Source organism: Gastrolobium bilobum, unplaced genomic scaffold (genome assembly GCF_033153095.1).
Source record: "Gastrolobium bilobum isolate Gb01-03AN ecotype WA unplaced genomic scaffold, APGP_CSIRO_Gbil_v1 utg8480, whole genome shotgun sequence".
Classification (NCBI taxonomy): Eukaryota; Viridiplantae; Streptophyta; class Magnoliopsida; order Fabales; family Fabaceae; genus Gastrolobium; species Gastrolobium bilobum.
Window position 1 is genome coordinate 406,075 of NW_026899605.1, and position 20,230 is coordinate 426,304.

General features: G+C 34.7%; 2 protein-coding genes across 3 annotated transcripts; one reads left to right on the forward strand and one right to left on the reverse strand.

Annotated features, from left to right (window-relative positions):
- The first annotated feature begins 371 nt into the window (after nucleotides 1-371).
- Nucleotides 372-2,072, forward strand: LOC133291910 (molybdate transporter 1-like). Its single transcript, XM_061490266.1, has one exon. The coding sequence runs from the start codon at nucleotides 385-387 to the stop codon at nucleotides 1,819-1,821; it is 1,437 nt and encodes a 478-aa protein (XP_061346250.1). The 5' UTR covers nucleotides 372-384; the 3' UTR covers nucleotides 1,822-2,072.
- An 8,763-nt stretch (nucleotides 2,073-10,835) lies between these two features.
- Nucleotides 10,836-17,662, reverse strand: LOC133291873 (uncharacterized). 2 transcript variants are annotated; one of them, XM_061490207.1, is made up of 5 exons: nucleotides 17,467-17,662; nucleotides 14,791-17,316; nucleotides 12,896-14,629; nucleotides 11,967-12,222; nucleotides 10,836-11,879 (listed from the first exon to the last, which is right to left on the reverse strand). In XM_061490207.1, exons 2-5 carry the CDS (start codon nucleotides 17,239-17,241, stop codon nucleotides 11,302-11,304), a joined length of 5,019 nt encoding a protein of 1,672 aa, XP_061346191.1. In that variant the 5' UTR covers nucleotides 17,242-17,316; nucleotides 17,467-17,662; the 3' UTR covers nucleotides 10,836-11,301. The 2 variants fall into 2 exon arrangements, with proteins under 2 accessions (XP_061346191.1, XP_061346192.1); XM_061490208.1 differs by having other exon boundaries at nucleotides 11,733-11,875.
- Between the last annotated feature and the right edge of the window lie 2,568 nt (nucleotides 17,663-20,230).

The window sequence follows — 20,230 nt, forward strand, 5'->3', positions numbered from 1 at the left end:
CAACTTGTGTCATTCCACTCTCATAAAAAGGTGGGACCCACATCTTAATTTTTTTTGGTCCACTCTATCTACCCTTTTATGATTTATCTATCTTTTTTTCTCACTTAAAATAACATAACTTTACATCCTTTAAAATGATACATATTTTTTCCATAATATAAAATTAATTATTATAATTAAATCAAACACATTACTAATATCAATATTGCGTGGGAGAGGAGAATATGTGTGTGTGAATAAAGGATTATTAAATAAGGGAAATGTTAATTTAAAATGAAAAGCCACATTCGACTTTAGAACCGTCTCTATAAATAAGGAATTCCCCGATCTCTTTTCTCATGCCAAAACCAAAACCAAAACCAAAACGAAGAACTTGTCTCTTCCATGGCATCTCCGATCCCTCCTCCGATTTCAATCTCAAACCCCACCGAAGCTATCCAAAATAATGTTCCCCCTTCAACGACAAGTTTGAGTACCGTACAGAAAGTGAAAAGCAACTTGGTTTTTCGTTCAAAATGGTCCGAACTTAATGGAGCCATGGGGGACCTAGGCACATACATACCCATAGTACTTGCACTCACACTATCCAAAAACCTCAACCTTGGCACCACATTGATTTTCACTGGCATGTATAACATTGTCACTGGTGCCATTTATGGTGTCCCCATGCCTGTTCAGCCCATGAAATCCATCGCCGCCGTGGCCCTCTCCGACACCGGCTTCGGTGTGCCGGAGATCATGGCCTCCGGCATCTTGACCGGAGCTGTTTTGTTGGTATTGGGTGCTACTGGGTTGATGCAGCTTGTGTACAAGCTCATTCCTTTATGTGTTGTCAGGGGAATTCAGTTAGCACAAGGCTTGTCTTTTGCTTTAACTGCTGTTAAATATGTTAGGAAAGTGCAAGATTTACCAAAGTCTAAATCTTTAGAGGATAGGCATTGGTTTGGGTTTGATGGGTTGGTTTTAGCCATTGTATGTGTTTGTTTTATTGTCATTGTGAATGGTGCTGGTGATCAGGATCAAGAAGATAGTTCTAGTGCTGCTGATTTGGGTGACCCAGAGAGGGTTGAGTTAGGAGAAAGAAAAAGGATTAGTACTAGTAGAGTGAGGAAGATTATTTTCTCTCTTCCTTCTGCTTTTATAGTCTTTGTGTTGGGTGTGGTTTTGGCCTTTGTGAGAAGGCCTAAGGTGGTGCATGAAATAAAATTTGGACCCTCTTCTATAGAGGTAGTGAAAATGTCTAGTCATGCATGGAAGGAAGGTTTTATCAAAGGTACTATTCCTCAACTACCATTGTCTGTTTTGAACTCTGTGATAGCTGTTTGTAAGCTGTCATCAGATCTGTTTCCTGCTAAGGATTTTTCAGTTACTTCACTTTCAGTAACTGTGGGGTTGATGAACCTTGTGGGTGGGTGGTTTGGGGTTATGCCATGTTGCCATGGGGCTGGTGGATTAGCAGGACAGTACAAATTTGGGGGAAGGAGTGGAGGGTGTGTGGCACTTCTTGGTGCAGCAAAATTGGTGTTGGGGTTTGTGTTAGGAAGTTCTTTAGCTCATATTTTTAATCAGTTTCCCGTGGGAATCTTAGGTGTGCTGCTTTTGTTTGCTGGGATAGAACTTGCCATGGCTTGTAGGGACATGAATACCAAAGAGGATTCCTTTGTGATGCTTATTTGTACTGCAGTTTCCCTTGTGGGTTCAAGTGCTGCTCTTGGCTTTTTGTTTGGAATGATTATTTTTGTGCTTCTTAAGCTAAGGAATTGGACAAACATTAAGCCACTTTCTACAATTTGGAAGCTTCAAAGCCCCGAACAACCTTGAAGAAAAAAGGAGAATATGTACACGATGCTATTGCTTATCTAGTGTTTTCTGGCTTAAATAGTAGTAGTCAGTAACTCAGTATGCATATGTATGACTTATAAGAATGGTGTCACAAGTTTCTCTATCTGTTTTTTTCTTTTTTTGGGTCAATTTCTTTGTGGTATTTGATACTGAATATTGAACCTTTAATGGGGCTTCTAGGACTTCTGTGCTGTATTTGTAAGGTGTGTTGAACATAATTAATTGGCTTGTGTTCCCTGTGCCTGCGTACATGGCTACTTGGTAACGTTTACGTAGTGTCACTATCAATAAAAATATAAAAGAAGTTGCTTTGACTGGTCTTTTTTTAACCTTGACAAATTTCATTTCCTTTTTATCTTTGTGTAACTTCAAATTTATGTTTAGAATAATATAAATCGTAAAAAATTATGGGTCTCATATAACTGTGCAACAGAAATTTTTAAAAACTTTTTTATTCAAAATCTTAGACACCAAATACAATTTTAAGACGAATAGCGGTTCGTAGTCACAACTTTAAACAAGTAGAATTTATGTATGTAATTTCATTTTATTTTTTTAACCTAAGTCATGGTTTACCACCCTGATCATAATATATAAAATTAAAAAAAGAGGAACTGGTCTAAGTCATGGGTCGTGGCCAAGGCTTTAAGTGTATAATAAAAAAAGTAATTTCAAGAACAAGACGGTTGAAAGAGGTTACGTGGATATATCTCCAGATTATTTATATAAAAAAAAAAAAGTACTTGAATAATGTGTGAGATTACGCACGAATTAAAATAATTCTACAAATCCAATGGTGTAACTCAGTTATCAATATAGGCTAAGTAGAGTGGGGAAAAACCTGTTATGGATTATTAATTATTAATTATATTATTTGATATTTGTTTTCATCTTGTTATTGTTATAATTGGTTATTTGTTGTTTCTTTTTAGGTGGTAATTTGAATTAGTCCAGAAAGTAGAGTGTGGGATAGTTATAGCGTTATAGGTGGTTTACCTTGATCCTTAATGGAAGATAGTTATAGTCTTATAGGATCATGGTATCTTATGGTTATATATGTGTGTAATAATTTTATCTATTTAAACTTTCAATTGTGATGAATAAAAGATAGATTAAAAAATTTATCTCAAAAAACACTTGTGCAAGAGGTTGGGTTTTTTTAATAAAACCGTAATTCTATTTGAGGTCAGACTTCTTCAATAAAATCATTTTTTCATATTTTTTTATTTTGTACGTATCAGAAACTAAGTTCAAGCCCACTAAATACATCTTTGGAGAAGGGTAAAGAGCTTTAAATGTGACTATAAGTCCAAATTCAGGTTTAGTCCTATAACTGACTCAAAAAAGTTAAAGTTTATGAGTCCCAGAAGACCGACTTATTTCAAAGAGATAATTAAGATCAGTATATAAAAAACTCAGTCATAAAATTATGCGTGGAATTCATGATATTTTACAAAAATTTATTTTAAACAAAAATCTGCTGTGATGTTGTGGATGACATCTATAACATTTCGCAATTTACATTAGTTTATTAAAAAAACTACATTATACGAATTAAAAAACCGCTTTGGCTCTGTTAAGAGTATCAGAGTAATATAATATAAACTATTATGCATTTTCACTTAATATTTTAAGTTTTTGAATTAAATTGATTTTTTTACATAATATTAGAGTATAATCATGGATTCGCTCATTATTGTCTTTTAATTTTTACTGAAATTAAGTCAGCATACAATAAAATTCAAAAAAATGAATCCATGCAATACTTAAATTTTAAGTACAAAAATCTCTTATATAAGAGAATATATTAAAAAAATATAATATAAAATTATTGATGAATCTTCGCTAAATATTTTATTTTTTCGAGTTCAATTGATTATTTATATGTTATATTGACTTAGTTGTGTGACTTGTGTCGATGTTCATGATGTGTGGGTAGATTATTGCTTTTATGACAGCAAATAAAGAACAACAAAAAGAATGCCTTTCCATTTTAAGCAATTTAATGAGATCAGCTTGTCGAATAAAATATAAAGATTTGATGGTTGAATGATTATGGTTTTGACAAGGCCTAGCCCGCAACTTGGCTACAGTAATTTTTGTTCAAATAAGGGAGAAAATTGGATATAGGTGCATCTATATTAATAGAGGAAAAAATTGGAATTTAAAAGAATTATACAAAAAATTATGAATTAAATAAAATAAAAATTCCTTTTTAATAAAAAAAGGAGAGCACTGAAGAAATTTCCAAGTAAGGAGAACATGTACGGAATATTATTCGTTTTAATTGCTTATCTACTCTTTGAGCGGAGTTAGTGCGCACCCGGACCAAAAAATGTTGGGTGAGACTGAGGGGAGAGAAAGAGAAGAAAAATTGAGGAGAGAGAAGAGAAAAAAAAATTAATTCAAGTGTCAAATTTTAAATGGAAGGACTATGGTTGTCCTGGACAACAATAAAAAATTCTCTACTCTTTTCTGATTTAGTAACTTAGCACATACAAATATGACCTATAAGAATGATATCGTAAGAAAGTTGTGTGGTTATTTTTTGTCAATTTCATATTCTTTTGGTATTAGATCCTGAATGAGCTTTTATGAGGGTTGTAACTTCTAAGACTTTTGTGCCGTATTTGTTAAGTTTGAAGACTATAGTTTAGTATGAACTTCAGTTGTTGCTGGCTTTTGTTCTATGTACCTGCGTAACGTGTACGTAGTGCTTACTATCAATTTAAGAAATTGCTTCGGTTACATAAACATTTCCTAAAATGTTTGGATGTATTAACTTAGGGAAATATAACTTAATTGCGTCTTTGTTCAGTTATGTGAATGATTGATGTATTTAGATAAATTACTCCTTAAATGGTAGCAAACAATTTCAAGAAAAAGAAAATATACCTTTCCTTTCCGAGTTAATGAGATCAGCCATTCGAATAAATTTTGAAGATTTGATGCTTGAATGATTATGGTTTGACAAGTCCATAAGTTTTTATTGAAGAAATAATGGGCATGACGTCATTCCAACTTTCGGAATTCCCTAGCAAAAAGAACTTTTACCATTACAAACAGTGTTAATTCCTTTCTCCTTTTCAATTATTTGTTTTATTACTAAATTATAATGTACAGTCAAATATGATTAAAAATAATTTTGATATTATTGGATCAGTGGCCAAGAATAACCCTTTTTGCTTTCACCAAATTATGCCCTCTAGGACGGTGAACTGTTGATGGTGAAGAATAAGAATAAAGATTAAAACATTATCATATGCTTTGACAGATGTGGTCGGAATGAAAGATTAACCACTTAACATGCTCGTTCTCGTTTTAAAAAATTCGGATAATTTGTCTCCCACTCACCTAGATTTCCCTAGAGTTCTATTCATGCTCTTTTTACAAAGATAAAAAAATGAAGAGGATAGAACACAATATATTAAAAGAAGGATACATATATAAAGGTTAGTATTATTTAATATCGGTACAAATTATATTTTTAATTTTGACAGTTGATCTCAGTTATATTTAATGACTCTAAATTTTTAATTATGTGAGTCATTAAATACAAGTAAATCAATACTAAAAAATAAATATTTTATTTTTATTTTTACACCAATATAAAAATAACATATCTCATATATATAACTTATCTCTTGTCACGCGAAGTAAGTTATCTCGATTTTAAAGCAATGTTGTTTTGGATTATATAAATCTTTATCGTGATAATTCTTTTTCACATCATTTTGGAATCATAACTTTTACTCTCTATCGTTAGTTCGTGCCAGATTCATATCTGAGAAAAGTAATATGGGTTTTTTTTTTTTTTTGGAAATATTCCATCGGTTCATCGCTTCGCGATTAGTTCGATTCGGGGCGGGTCCAGTATTAAGACTTTAAATCCCTCCCAAAGGTGGTACTGGGGAGGTTCAAACACATACCCTCACCCTCACCTGCTCAACTCTCATGCGCCAACTGAGCTATCACCATTTGGTAGTATTATGGGTTTTTAATTCAAGAGTATTCCCTCTTTCTTTTACCCAAGAGGCGAGAGGTTGGAAATAGTTAAAATCCTTGGAGCACTTGAAGTATAAAGTGGCGTAACCAAGGCATATTCTCTTCACCATAGCCACCTAAATTATATGAGGGTGCCTTTAGTTTTTAAGACAACACTTCCTTGACTCCACTATACTGTCCTGAAATGTGGATTCCCATGACCCAAGTTGGAGCATGACTCATTTCTCAAATGATCAGGATGGATGGTCATGATTGCATGTAACAGTTTGGTCCTTCGCTTCATAATGTGTTGTTGAGTTTGGTCATGATTGCATATATGTAAATGTCTTTTAACAACAATTAAATGTTAATTGTAAAATTGAAATTAAGAATATAATTTTGTAAAATAATTTTAGAATGTTTTATCTGTATAACGGCATACACAATTCCTTACGACAGAATTATATTCGGAAATCAAATCTGCACTTTTTTTTTGCCATGATTTTAGCAAAGTAGATCAGCTTGTTAACATTTCCTGCTAGTTAGTTCGAAGCAAACAGAACATTTGAATTATATAATTTCTTTTCATGTAAAAAAAAAGTGTTTATATATTCAAAGTTCCAATAAATACAGTTGAATTCCACAGGGACACTGACCAAAATGTCGCTGTTTACCAACTTTTTTACTTAAATGCTACGCGAACAGTGTTATTTTCTAATCTGCCACAGAGGCAAGTTCGCTACCCGTGTAGCGAACTTGGTTTGCTGACGTGTCACATTTCTAATGATTAACAAGTACCAAGTAAAAATAAAAAAATAAAAAAAAGATATGAAGTTCGCTACCCCGTGTAGTGAACTTAGTGTCCACTAAAAACGTGACACGTCAGCAAACCGAGTTCGCTACACCGGGTAGCGAACTTGCCCTCGTGGCAGATTGAGAAATAACATTGTTCGCGTGGCATTTAGGTAAAAAAGTTGATGAACAGTGACATTTTGGTCACTGTTCCAATTCCACACAGGCTTTCATATTATGTGGAAATCAGTTCAATAGCAATCTCGTGATTTTTTCTTATGTGTGAGATTTGTTGTAGACCATACGCGGAGAAAATAATGTGTTTATTTGTATTTCTCGAGAAAAATTTCAATGCACCGAAATATTGAATTTGGTGGCCCTTTCTATTAAAAAAGAAGAAAAAATTAAGACTTAACAAATATATATATATATACACACACACACATGGGGCAGGATCGTCTTACACCGGTGTAAGAATAATAAGTCTTACACCAAATCTTAATCATTGATTTTCTGCATCTAATGGTTAAGATTTATTAGTATTCTTAATTCTCAATAAATCTCAACCGTTAGATGCACGAAAATCAAAAGTTAAGATTTAGTGTAAGATTTATTATTCTTACACTGGTGTAAGTTGATCTTATCCATATATATATATATATATATATATATATATATATATATATATGTAAAAGCATAAGTAAAAAGGAAAAAAAAATCACTTTTTAGTAGAAGGAAACACCAAGTTCGGTGGTCTCGATACATTGAAGTTTTTCTCCTATGGAATGACAGTGGTTTTAACGTTTGCCCGAACTTTAACCCAATCCCAACTTAACATAAAAAATAGTAATCAAGAGTCAACTAAGCTATTACAATAGAACGATTACAAAAATATTATTTGATTCTTCATTCCTTGAAAATATTGCATTATATCTTCATCATCAATCTTATCAAATATATCACGTTCAACATAAGTTAGCATGCATGCGTTAAACTAATCATCATTTATCCAATTGTTCAACTTATCCTTAACAAAAGTCAACTCTTACATCAGCAATAAAATTACCGAGACTTGAAGAAAGAAAAGGAATATCTGCAAGATCATTAAACTCCAAAGGATAAAATCAAGCAAACTCAATCAAATTTTCTCTGTTAAAAGTAGCAAATGAATCACGAGGATCAAGACAACTCAAACACTTAGGCAACTTGATATTGACATTATCAAATTGATCGCCTAACTCTTGAACCTGAGTATCTATCACTCTATTAAATAACTTCACCTTAAAGTAGTGCAAGAATGTGAATGATTCCAATCTCCGTCTTGATCTCCATTTAGGACAATAAACATCCTCCATATTTGGAATGTCTATCATATTTATTGGCCAAAATGTTCATTTCTTAAAGCAATTCATCAAAACCATTATCTCTTACCTTTTGTAAACAAGACTTCACTACCTTCACTAAATCAATTGCACTTAAAAGGTTTTGATCTTTTCTTTATAATGCTTGTGACAATCCATAAGAAATCCCTAAGATAAGTTGCATAAGATGCAACAAGAATGCAAACTCAAAATCCTCTATGGCATACAAAATGCAACCTGCATTAGTTCTTGCAGCATCATTCTTAGGCTCGTCTTCAATAATTTTCATCAAGGAAATTATTGGAAAAAATTGTAAAGAACCATCTCAACCCAAAAGCTTAAGTTGTTAAGTGAAGGCCCATCAATTGTTTCTATACTTCTCTAACATGCCCCCTCACATGAGAGCATATTCAGCATGAAGGGTGGATAATGCACAGGCACACATACTTATGCTAAGAAATTTCACAATAAAAAGTAGGGGACGGTGAGGATCAAACCAGTGACACCGAGGCTCTGATACCATGTAAAAAACCAATTCAACTAAAAAGTTTAAACTATTATGTGAGGTTACATTAATGATTTTATATATCTCTAACAAACATAATGAGATAACACTTGTAACTATACAAAAATGGTAACCCCAATGACTGTCTCCAGGTTGCTTTAAGATTGTCTCTTGATTTAGACCTTTTTCAGTTGGTATTTCACCACGAGAAATTTTCCACAATTGAAACATTTTGTCTCTGAGGTTGATAGGATTCTTGGACAATTGGAACTGAAATACTATTTGAAACTTGTTCACTTTGAGATTCGGGTTCTGTATTTGTGGATTTTAGATGTTTGAAATAAGATTGTATTCCTGACAAATCATAATGCATACTTGATATCAAGCTACTAGCGTCCACCTCTGTAGTTTGCCACCAATCATCCAATCCTTCTGAGTTCTGAGAAGAGGAAGAAGAGGTTCGAAAGCCCTAATTTTATAAATTAAAACTAAATAAAGAAAAAAAATTAGGAGAGATGGAGAGAGAGAGAGAAATCTCACCTTCGAATTGAAGGGACGACCGAGGGAGAAGGCGATGGGAGAGTCAGAGAAAAAGGGGAAGAGCTTCGCCAATCGATGATGTGAGGAGAAGGAAGAGCTTCGTTGGGCGGTCGAAGTTGAGAGCTTCGGAGGCTAGGGTTATCAGAGAGGAGAGATCAAAGGAGGCAAGGATTTTTTTCAAAGAGGACAGATGAGGATGGGAGAAGAGAGCATGTTCATGTAAAAGGGTGGGGTTCGAGTGTAAATGTAAATAATTATTTTTTCATCCACCGAAAAAAAAAAGTTTTTGTCTGCACTTGTGGTCATTTGCGCAACAATAGGTCTGCCACTGCCCCGGAGTATATAGTTATAATCAATGTTATAAAAATCGAATCGACCCGACCGGGTTGACTGGGAAACTAGTGAACTGATCATGTAACTGGTCCAGTTTTTATATTGGACCAGCCATGTTATAGACTCGATGCGATCCGGCCGATTTTTGTAAAAACTAGTAACCCGGTCGGTTCAACGGTGACCCGACCCGGTTTATAAAAAAAAAAAAAAAACTGGTTTGTTCTCATCAATTGATGCCTTTCTTTTTTCACTCACACACAAATGGTTTTTTTTTGTTGAAATATTTAAGTGATCTGTAGCTTATTAACTTACATAGATTATGTACTTACAACACTAATATTATCTTGTTTATGCAATATGCAGGAAATTTTAATTTAATTTATAGTTAGAGATGTCGTCCGCTAAACCTGAAACATCAGTAACACAAGTATTATATGTTTGATTGATCTTTTGTTGGACAATGATACGTAATTTATTATTTTTTATATTAAAACATTTGAAATCTGTATCATTTTTTACCGGTATTAAGTATATTTATAGTTTTTTTAATATAAATTATAGATTTACATATACTTACCGGGTCATGCGGTTGAACAAGTGACCTATTACCTCGATCGGGTTAATAACGGGCCGAGTTTAATAACATTGGTTATAATATGAAAGTTTTTTTTTTCTCTCTCCATGTCAGCAGACAAGTGTCTAAAAAATTTATGAAGAGAAAAAAAATAATTTTAATAATATATTTTCCATAATATATAGTTATAAGAGGGTGAAAGAAAATAAGCTTATAACGATAAATAGTTTTCCCTTAAACCGAATGATAATTTTGTATAGTTTACTATTTAATGACACATTATTGAAAATTTTAAAATACCCGTAGATAGAAGAATAATATAACTTCTATTGTAAAAATGTTGTGTAATGAAATTGAAATAACGAAGGGATAAAGTGATTTGTGCTAATTTAATAAATAAGAAATATGTCTCTTATGGTGCTGGGATAAATTTATTTTATATACACACAAAAAGTGACTGAAATTCTTTTTTTTTTCTCTTCTCTTTAATAAATCTCACTTACTTTCTTGTTTATTGGATAAAACAAAATTATCTATCTGACATGAAAAATATATTTTCCTTAATAAATATAAAATTTTATTTCAATCCAAAATTTAAACTATTACGAGAAAATCAAAATAATAATTTTACATTTCTTTAATAATAAATAACAAATTTAAAAAATTTGTTCTACCTTTTGATATTTTTTCTAACATTTACACTATTTTAACAATTAAACAAATTATAATTTTTTAATATTGTATTGTCCATTTTTAACAAATTAAACGGATAATAATTTTTTAAATATATACCTTCCACATCCCAACAAGGTAAATTTGTTCAAAGATCCCCTAAGTGGTCACTCAGCCGCGAATCGTGCGTAAATCTGACACAAAAAGGACTGTAAATCCATTCAAGGTGGTGTTGTATTATTTGGCCGATTTCTATTTTCATATTTAACATTTGAAACTGAGGTTAAGGGGGCAAGAAGGAAGAAGGGCAAAAAAAAAAGAAGGGGGGGGGGGGGGGGGGGGGGGGGGGGGGACTGTACAAATATAGGAAGCCAAAATTCCATAGACCCATACCACGCAGATCAGTGCAACAGTAACGCTGAACTAAGCAGATCTCAAGCTGGAAAGGGTGCTGGTGAACAGTGCAAAAGAGTTGCACTTTGAAGCTGATAAATCTCCTCTCCGTCTCACTGATTTCAGCTCTCATGACTTTTTAATATCTGGATGATAATGACAGAAGACCACAGCCCTTGACAAAGTCAAAACAGAAGCCATGTCCAGCAAAATCACTGCTGAGCCTACTTGCGTGCCGCTAAGCAGCTCGTTACAAACTGAAAGGATCCATTAAGCTATCACAGGGTCAAATATTCATGTCTTACCTACCCATCACCATTTGAATCCTCAGAAGCTTTCATTGCTTCAGCATTCATGAGGGCAACGACAGCCTTGTGAATTGCTAGATCTGCTCTATAAAGCAATCTCTGAGCCCTCTCTCTCTTTAATTTGGCTATGTTAAGTGCATGCTGGGCAGCACCAGAGGCATCACGCAATCTAAACTCATCAAGGTCAGAACCATCCAATTGTTCAATCCCATGTCTCGGAGGGCCATCCAACAGGTACTGCCTGTGACCTGCCAAGTCATAATAGCCCATATTCCACCTACTAACCCCATTTCTCTTCCCTGACCCTGAAACTCTCGGACTATAGGAAGTCATCCGTACATCATTTTGAAACATATATGAGCCAAATTTACTTGACTTGCTTCGGTGATATTTGGGGATATGATTTCTATCATACCCGTCGTTGCTCACAGAATAATATCCCATCCTGCCAGGATCCCGTGGTGAGAATACCCTCGGTGATGTCTGAGGCAATGAGGAATCATCCACAGAATCATAATTATGTCCTGGGTATGCAAACTTCTCATCACCAAATGCCAAACCATTCAGTCTTCTTCCTGAGTTCACAACAATCTGCTGTAAGGAAAAGTTACATAATTTGACATTCAACATGTAATAAATCAACTATTAAACCATATACTCACCAAAAGGGTGGAAAACATCATGTTCGTATAGAATACCATTTGTATGCCCTGAGACTGAAATTTTCTTTTGTGATCGATGTTTTGATCCCTTGTTCAGTACTTCCAAACCCCTAGGTTTCAAACAGAAAGCAAACATGGGCGGCTTCTCCAAAGTTGCAACCTTTTGCAGGCACCCATTAGAAACGGGAATGTTATTCTTGGTCATGGCTACTTCCCACTCTCTCACTTCTTGCTGATATCTTTCCCATAGAGGTGGCTGAACAGAGCATAAAAATATAGAGGTAAAATTTCAATCAATTAATAACCAATCCTAAATATCATGCGCCTAAAAGAAAACAGACAATCTTGGGAAGAAACAGAAGGTAAATCACACAACGTCACCACACTTTGAGCCAATGAATTGCAAAATCACACCCACAATTGTTCTATTCAAACAGGATCTCTAAACAAATTGACAATATTACTAATTGGAACCATAAAATCTAGTAATAGTACTAAATTGGAAATGCTTTGCCAGAATAAAAAACAGAGCTACTTTCATGAATTGAATACATCTCAATCAGTAAGCAGAAATGTAGACGAGGCATGCATGGTTTTCACCTAAGTCATCCAAAACATAAAAACCAATCACATCCATCATCTTTAGTAGACCAAGAAATAACAGGCACGACTTTCTAATTACTCAAACACTTGGCATTATATTTGTCAGGGCTCCAAAGCTTGCTGATTGTTAGGTGTAACAAGTAAATCTCAATCCACTGCCACAATATTAACCTCTCTTCCCTCTCCCTGCTTTAACCCCCTTCCCAATTATCTGTAGAAAGCTACTCTTATCATTTTATATGAAGTCATTAGCCAGAACCAAGAGTCATATTCCTAAACTTGAATGACAATATCATCATGAATAAGATGAGTAATTTAGACAGTACCTGAAAATGGCGTATTAAAGACATTCTCTCCTTCTGCCTTTTCTGCTGCCAATGTTGATAAATGATATTGGCTACACTGAAGGGCACAACATCAACCATGAGTTCCTCTATCTCAGTAGGTGTAAACTGATCACACTGCTGGGCATATGCAGCCTTCTCAAACAAGTCCATTGCCTTCTCAAACATCTCATCCGAGATCCCATCCAAGCCAATGCTGTCTTTTTCAGAATTTTGAATAGTCATAATCCACTGCTCATCCTCACTATCCATGTCATACAGGACATGCAATGGATTCAGAGCCATCTCTACATCTGTTTCAACTTGTCGGAAATATTTAGAGCTCCGAACAAAAGTAACTTCAGATTCATTCTCATCATTTTCTTCTATCAAGACAACACCAGGTATAGGTATATTTTTAACTGAAGCGGCACGGATGTTCTGGTTGTAGCATTCCTCATGCATCTCCTTGAAAAGAGCCCACTGGCTCCTATCAGGAAACTCTAAGATCCAATCCTTCCCTCCTTTCCACATCATAGCATGTGTGTAACGATTTGTTGATCCGGTCTGCAGAAACTGATGTGCTTTGTATGAATACCTTGTAATTCCAGCAAGTTTTACAGAAAGTTTCCACTCATTATGGTCAAACAGCTCTAGTACAACTTGTGCACCAGATTCTCTCCACCCTTTATCACCAAGGGTAATCAACACGTTTGCATCACAAGATAAGGACTCCAAATTCTTTTGAGGACCCCTAGCAACATCCAATGACTTCTTCTCGTTAGCCTTTCTAATTCGCTTGTGAGGCAACCCTCTATGATAATGGCTTCTATGCCTTGAATTAAAATCATACCCGGCTAAAGGAACTGAATAAGATACTTGTGTTCGTGGCTTCTTAGGTCCATTGCTAAAACCATTGTGAAGAGAATCAGCCTTCACATCAGACCACCCATGCGACTGGAATCCTAATGATGAAGAACTAATTCGGTTCCGATGCCAAGAACTTCTGGGAGCTGTTGGATTGGGGCTTGGAATGACACCTCCATTTATATTCCAAGAAAAATCAGAAGAGCGTTGAGTATCATCCAAATCGCCATCAACAGGTTTCTCAAACTGATCAACTGAAGGAATTTGGATGCTGAGATCACACAGAAAAGAATGGGAACCATCATCAGCTTTAACCTTATTGGTCAAAGAACTTGGAGGCAAAGAGCATAGGTCAGAATGATGATATTGCCACTCTGGTAACTGAACAGTACCAAGCCTATCAGGAACATGAGAAGCAGAACTTCCATCAGCACTACGATCAATATTCTGGTAATTTTGAGAGAGAATTCGACCACTGCAATTAGACGGACCAATTAACGGATCTGACTCGGCACAAGTCAATCCATCACACACAGCATCCTTTGGAAAAGTGATTATATCTTTCTTCATATTAATTTCTGCAATCCTGTTAGAGCAATCATCAATGCTATAGCAATCATCGGTCATCAGACCAGAGTCTTCCTGATCATCTACTAGCGCATGATCACAAAAGCTTATATGAGCTACTGACTTTTCCATCAGCAACTTAAGATGCAAACTGAGAAAAAATGTAGGTGCAGCAGCAAAAGAAAGTGAAAATGGAGGAATCTTCCTCTTGACAGCATCAGAAGACTGATGAGTATCAACCTGAGTGAACTCTCTGGAAACACCCATAATATTAATCCCTGGCTTAGTCCTCTTCCACATGACCTGTTCAAGCAAAGTCAGACAATTAGACAGGATAAATCACCTTGCAGTGACTGGAAGCTTTGACAGGATTCAATATTTAAATATAGCAATTGGATTCTTGAAATAAGGAAAAGGATATGGAATTACCAATGAGGAAACGTAAAAAAAAAGGGAGAAAGTACCTTGACTGAGGGCTTGCCACTGATGGAAGTAATAGGACACTCACTTGATCCATTTTGAAGTGCCTGGACGTTCTCATATGTGCATTCAGAGAGACAGAGCTGCTTACTGAGTAGACAATGTCTCTTAAGCTTCGAATCTAAGTACATCCACTTTGAATTCTTCACTCTGGAGAAGTTGTAAAATGCAAACACAAGAGGCTTCTTGATGACATGAACGCTTGCAAACCTAAATCTGATAGATGTAACTGGCAACTGCAAGTCAATATACTTCCCTTGGTCAGCAGGTTGATGAAATACCCTAAGGACCCAAAATAAAAAGGCTGCAGCCATCTTCAAGCAGCCTTCAAATAATAGGAACCTCAGCCCAACCACATTATCAACAAAAAGCATCTCCAAATGAACTCTTGGCCACATAGTCATAACTGTACCATACTGAAGTAGCAGAATAGCATTGAGCAACCACAAATTCTCTGATCTAAATGAGTCATTCAGCACCAAATGTATTGGATAGTTTAAGTCAAATTTGAATGCTGCTGACCCAATGTCCAAGAAAAATGTAGATACTCCTGCATTGTATGTGAAGCGCAATGGCCCTTCAGTCTCAACACTTCTATTATTTGGTTCTTTCACTTGCATAACCCCACCAACCACAGGAACAGAGGAAATGGAACACAATGCACTTATGTTAACATGTTTATCTTCAGAGATATGAAGAGATAATGGAGTCGGCCTGCGAAACCGCTTTCTAAAATAGACAATAGGCTGTTTATCATCTTTATGGGAATTGATGCTTTGCAATGAGGACCTCTTCCCAAAATTATCACCTAATATATCTTGTGATACAGAATCCCTGGACAAATTACTTTTACCATCCTTCAGGGAACTCTCAGCTAGGTATCCCTGTTCTTTTACAGGTTCATCATATAACAATGATGAAAATGATGAGGCTGTACTCGGAAGTGTATCAGAAGTTTTATGTTTCTTAATGCCATGAGAAGCAGAGGATTTAAACCGATGTGAAGAATGAGCCAACCAAGAGATTATAGGCTGTGTGTCCATAAAGCTTTCACCACAGCTATCATCCTCTGTAATCACATCTGTTTTTTGCCTTTCTTTTCTGGACATGCTCCCTTTATGCCGATCAGAACTTCTACTTTTCCTTACTGCTCTTTTCACCCCTCCTTTTCTGGGAACTTCACTAGGAAGCAACAGCAGTTTGAACCTCTCAGTTTGGAGATCAATCCATTCTTCTTCTCGATCGTCATATTTGATATGGTGAAGCTTTGTTTCTTTGTTATAGCCATCGACAAGACCACGATACCAACTTTGGTCCAAAGGCCAAAAGACCTTAATTCTCTGATTCAGTACCTGATGTTCATCCATATCACCTAACAATATTTCATAAAAATGGCGCCTCTTCCTGGAATTACCCTTTTCTTTGAATTGTTTCCTAGGCCTCAAGGCTCTACCAGCAGTATCGACCGATGCCGATCCTGAACCCAACCGAGACTTTGACCCATGACTAACAATATTTCGACTAGAAGAAAGCAAAAAGGACAAACCATTTGATGATGGAAGTGTAGAAGGCTTGCTACTGGAACAAAACCCAGTACAGTTCGGATCAAACCGTGAAGACAGCATCCTTGCTGCATTCTCCTCAAGATTCTCCTCATCATCTTCCTGCAAATAATCAGATACTTTACTATCATCAATTAGAGGACCATCCTCCTTAGCAACTCTAATTCTATCCGGAGCCAATGCCTTTTGCTTCCTATCCTTCCTCCGTGACTTCTTTAAAGTGGAAACACCATTATTTACAACAGAATGAGAGGAGCGCTCCTCATTACCCTTGAAATGCTGAAATGAATTTGAATCACTACTCCTACTTTCCTTAAATTCATTAAAATTTGTCTTCTGCTTAATCTTTGAAGACTCGATCTCCCTGTCCAAATCGCCATAAATTAACTTAGGCATCTGATCACCATGGCCACTTTTACAACTAGGCTGCCCGGCCAAATTTGGTGCTTGACCAACTTCAAATTTCTTCCGACCCACAAAATCCCTCTTTCGCTTTGGAATATGAACAACATCATCATCAAGACTTAGTGAAACTCTATTAGGCCCACTACTGCTACTCAGTCTCTGCCTCGCCTCCACCTTCCGTTCACACAATTCCTGCCCACCAGGATCAGGCCCTTTATGATATTCTTCATCAACAATTTTCTTGGTGCCACCATCACCATTCTCCAAGTTACTTAGAGACACTTCCTTTCTGGTCTTTTTTTTCTTGTTCCTCTTCTCATCACCATCCGTTGGACCACTAACTTTCCTCTTTAAGTTCTTCTTTGGAGTCTCTAGCGTCACTTTTGATTTATATAAACTCTTCAGATCCAAAGATCTCGATTTTTTGGGAATTGCAGTGCCATAGGAGTTCTCTTCTCTATCTTCCATGAACAATCCGCGGCACAGAATGAAATTCTCCAATGTTCACATTCCATCATACATACCTGTGCGCCTTTTTCAGATCTGTAACACCAACCAGATGAAAAATCACAAAAAATTCCTCGACCAACCCAAAAACTAAGATCACACCCATTTTCCCCATGCATTGGGCTAATCGCATTAAACAACACCGAACATATCAATCACAAAATCATAACAAATTCGGAAACATACCTCAACCGAGACAGCACGAAATAAACGATTCCTCGCCCAAATCACGACGATCACGACCACGAATCATGGATTAGGGTTTGAATATCACCTCTGCGATTTGAAACCCTAATCGAATACTCAATTTAGAAATTTAATTCACCGATAATTTAGATTTTTTGTTTTTTCAAAAACCGCGAGAGACGCACGAGAGCTAGGGTTTCTTTTAGTTTGCCGAGTAAGGGGTTTTAGATGAAAATACCAAAAAAATTGAACGAATCGAAATGGAAAATAGCTCCAAAACACGAAGATTCATTTGATTCGACACGTGGGCTTGTACAGTCCGTTAGATTGGAAACTTATGTGCGGGTTATGATCTCCTGCGTCTTCGTCTACAATAAGCAAGCCCTTATAATATTTTGGGAACACGTGATGGATATACAAACGGCTAGGATTGAACGTTTTCACGAGACGAGCATGAAGATTCCGTAAATTGTTCCAGCGGTTCACGAGGCTTGGGCGATAAGATTTATTCGCGCTATGACACTATGCTTAATGCTTAATGCTTAATGCTTAATGCTTATTGAAGAGAAAATAGAAGGTGAAATTAATTTCCATTTTGTGGTTTGGTAGTTAGCCCTCAATTTAAATGAAACATCGGAAATGCCATCGAGTTTTTTGAGTTCTCAGGTCAGGCGCCATCGAAGATCAGCGTTGGATGCTTAAAACAAAAATAAAGGGGTGTTTTGGTATGTAAGAAAAAAAATTTGTCGAGGAGAGTGGGGCAAGGAAAATAATTTAGTCATATACTCATATTTGATAGGAGTAAAGTAAAAAGTTGGGCGGCAAAATTTTTTTGACGGGAAATATTTTTTGCACGTGGTATCATTACGAAACATTGTCATCTAGGGTCGTTTGGTACACGAATTTTTTTCGGATTCTCAGGAAACTAAATTTTTTAAATTTTAAATTTTCAGATATTATTGTAAACTAAATGTAAAAATTATATTTTTAAAAATCGAGATTTTCAGACAAATAAAAATTTCTCCTGTACCAAACACCCCCTATAAAGTAAATCTTTTTTTATCTTACCTGACAATAAATTTTAGTCTATCAAACATTTTTTTTTATCTTAATCAGCAATAACTTTTTCCCACCATATTCCTGGCAAATTTTTTTTCTTGATAAATAAAATATATCCTCTACCAAAGTCACTCTAAAATTAAATCTTATAATAACTCATAAAACTAGTTGTACAGAGGTGTAAATGGGTCAATGGATCTATTAAGAAAAAAAAAATCAATCCATCCAACCGAACTCGATGCTTCTTCTTATTATTATTTTTTTCCTTTTTATCTATTTTTTTATATTTTTCTTTAAATCTTTAAAATTTCTTTTTAATAAAGAAAAATACCAAGTTCAATGATTCCGATATATTGAAGTTTTTCTCATCTATTAAGAGCTTACAGTTTAGGCAAGTTAGGTCAGACTTAATACATTTGATAAAATAGAACATACATAGGCTTTAAAAATAATATTGTTCAAAAAATAATACGAGTCATTTTTTACAAAGCTTGACTTACAAGGTTATGGAATAATGTATATCATATTATTTTATTTTAATTAAACTAAAATAATTATTTATATAATTTTAATTAATAACAAATTATTTTATAATTTTTATAATTATTAAAGACTTGATAGACTTAAACAAACTAATAAATTTATGCTAGACCTTTAAATTTTTAAATGTAAGTCAGATCAAGTCTATAACATAACTTATAATAGGTTAATAGGTCAGATAAAGTTTAATATTTTGGATAAGACGAACCTATTTAGATGAAGTATAGCTCAATTCAGGAATTTTTTAATATGGTTCATGACCACTATAGTCTTTTTACTAAAAAATTAACACTTGAACTCTTATTTTTCTCTCTCCTCCCTCATCAATCTTTTCTCTCTTTCTCTCACTTTAGTACTATCAAAAAAAAAAATTGCTACGGGAGCACACAAACTTCGCTCCCAATTCACCCCATGTTTGCCCCTACATGCATGGCTCCTCGGGTCCACTTTGTTATAGGTTTGGTTGAAGTTGAGTATTCTAAATTTCATTCTAGATAGTGAATTATTAGTTTAAAATTTTCTTACGAATTCTTAAAGAAAAAATGGGTATCATTTTAAATAATAAAAGTTATGTTATTTCATAGACATAATGAGATAAAATTCACACATTTATTTAGTTTTTTATTTATTTTAGTGAGACTCATACATCTTTATATTTACAAAATGAGACAACTTGTATCATTTAAAATCACATAAAGTTCAAACTAGTTTTACATTTCAAGGCATGTAACGGCTCACCCTGGTCAACTCTGTTCAAATTTTCATTTTCAGGTCAATTAATATTTTTAAAGTTTGAACCATAAATTAAAAGGTGAGAACACTAAGTCATGATTTAATTAGATAGTTAATTAAATTATTTTTAACCATGATTAAAATAAATAATATAATAAAAAGGATCAGATAAAAAATATGACTGTTTGATGTTTTAACTGATTAAAGTCACTAATTTAATTAATGTTTAAAAATATATCGGTCAACTTGTTTTATATTGACATAAGTTATGATGCTAGGATTAAATAAAAGATAATATAATATACAACAAATAATTCTGAGATTGAAATTGAACAAAATAACTTATTCGATTAAAATATTCAAAACTGATTTCGGATACGTCCTTTGCTGTGTTCTATATATGAGATTTAACTTTAATACATTGTCAGTATAT

Coding starts and splice junctions, on each gene's coding strand:
- LOC133291910 (XM_061490266.1), top strand. CDS start 385: ATGGCATCTCCGATCCCTCCTCCGATTTCAATCTCAAACCCCACCGAA.
- LOC133291873 (XM_061490207.1), bottom strand. CDS start 17,241: ATGGAAGATAGAGAAGAGAACTCCTATGGCACTGCAATTCCCAAAAAA. Junction 14,630..14,790: donor GTGGCAAGCCCTCAGTCAAG/GTACTTTCTCCC, acceptor TTGCTTGAACAG/GTCATGTGGAAGAGGACTAA. Junction 12,223..12,895: donor CTTTAATACGCCATTTTCAG/GTACTGTCTAAA, acceptor TGCTCTGTTCAG/CCACCTCTATGGGAAAGATA.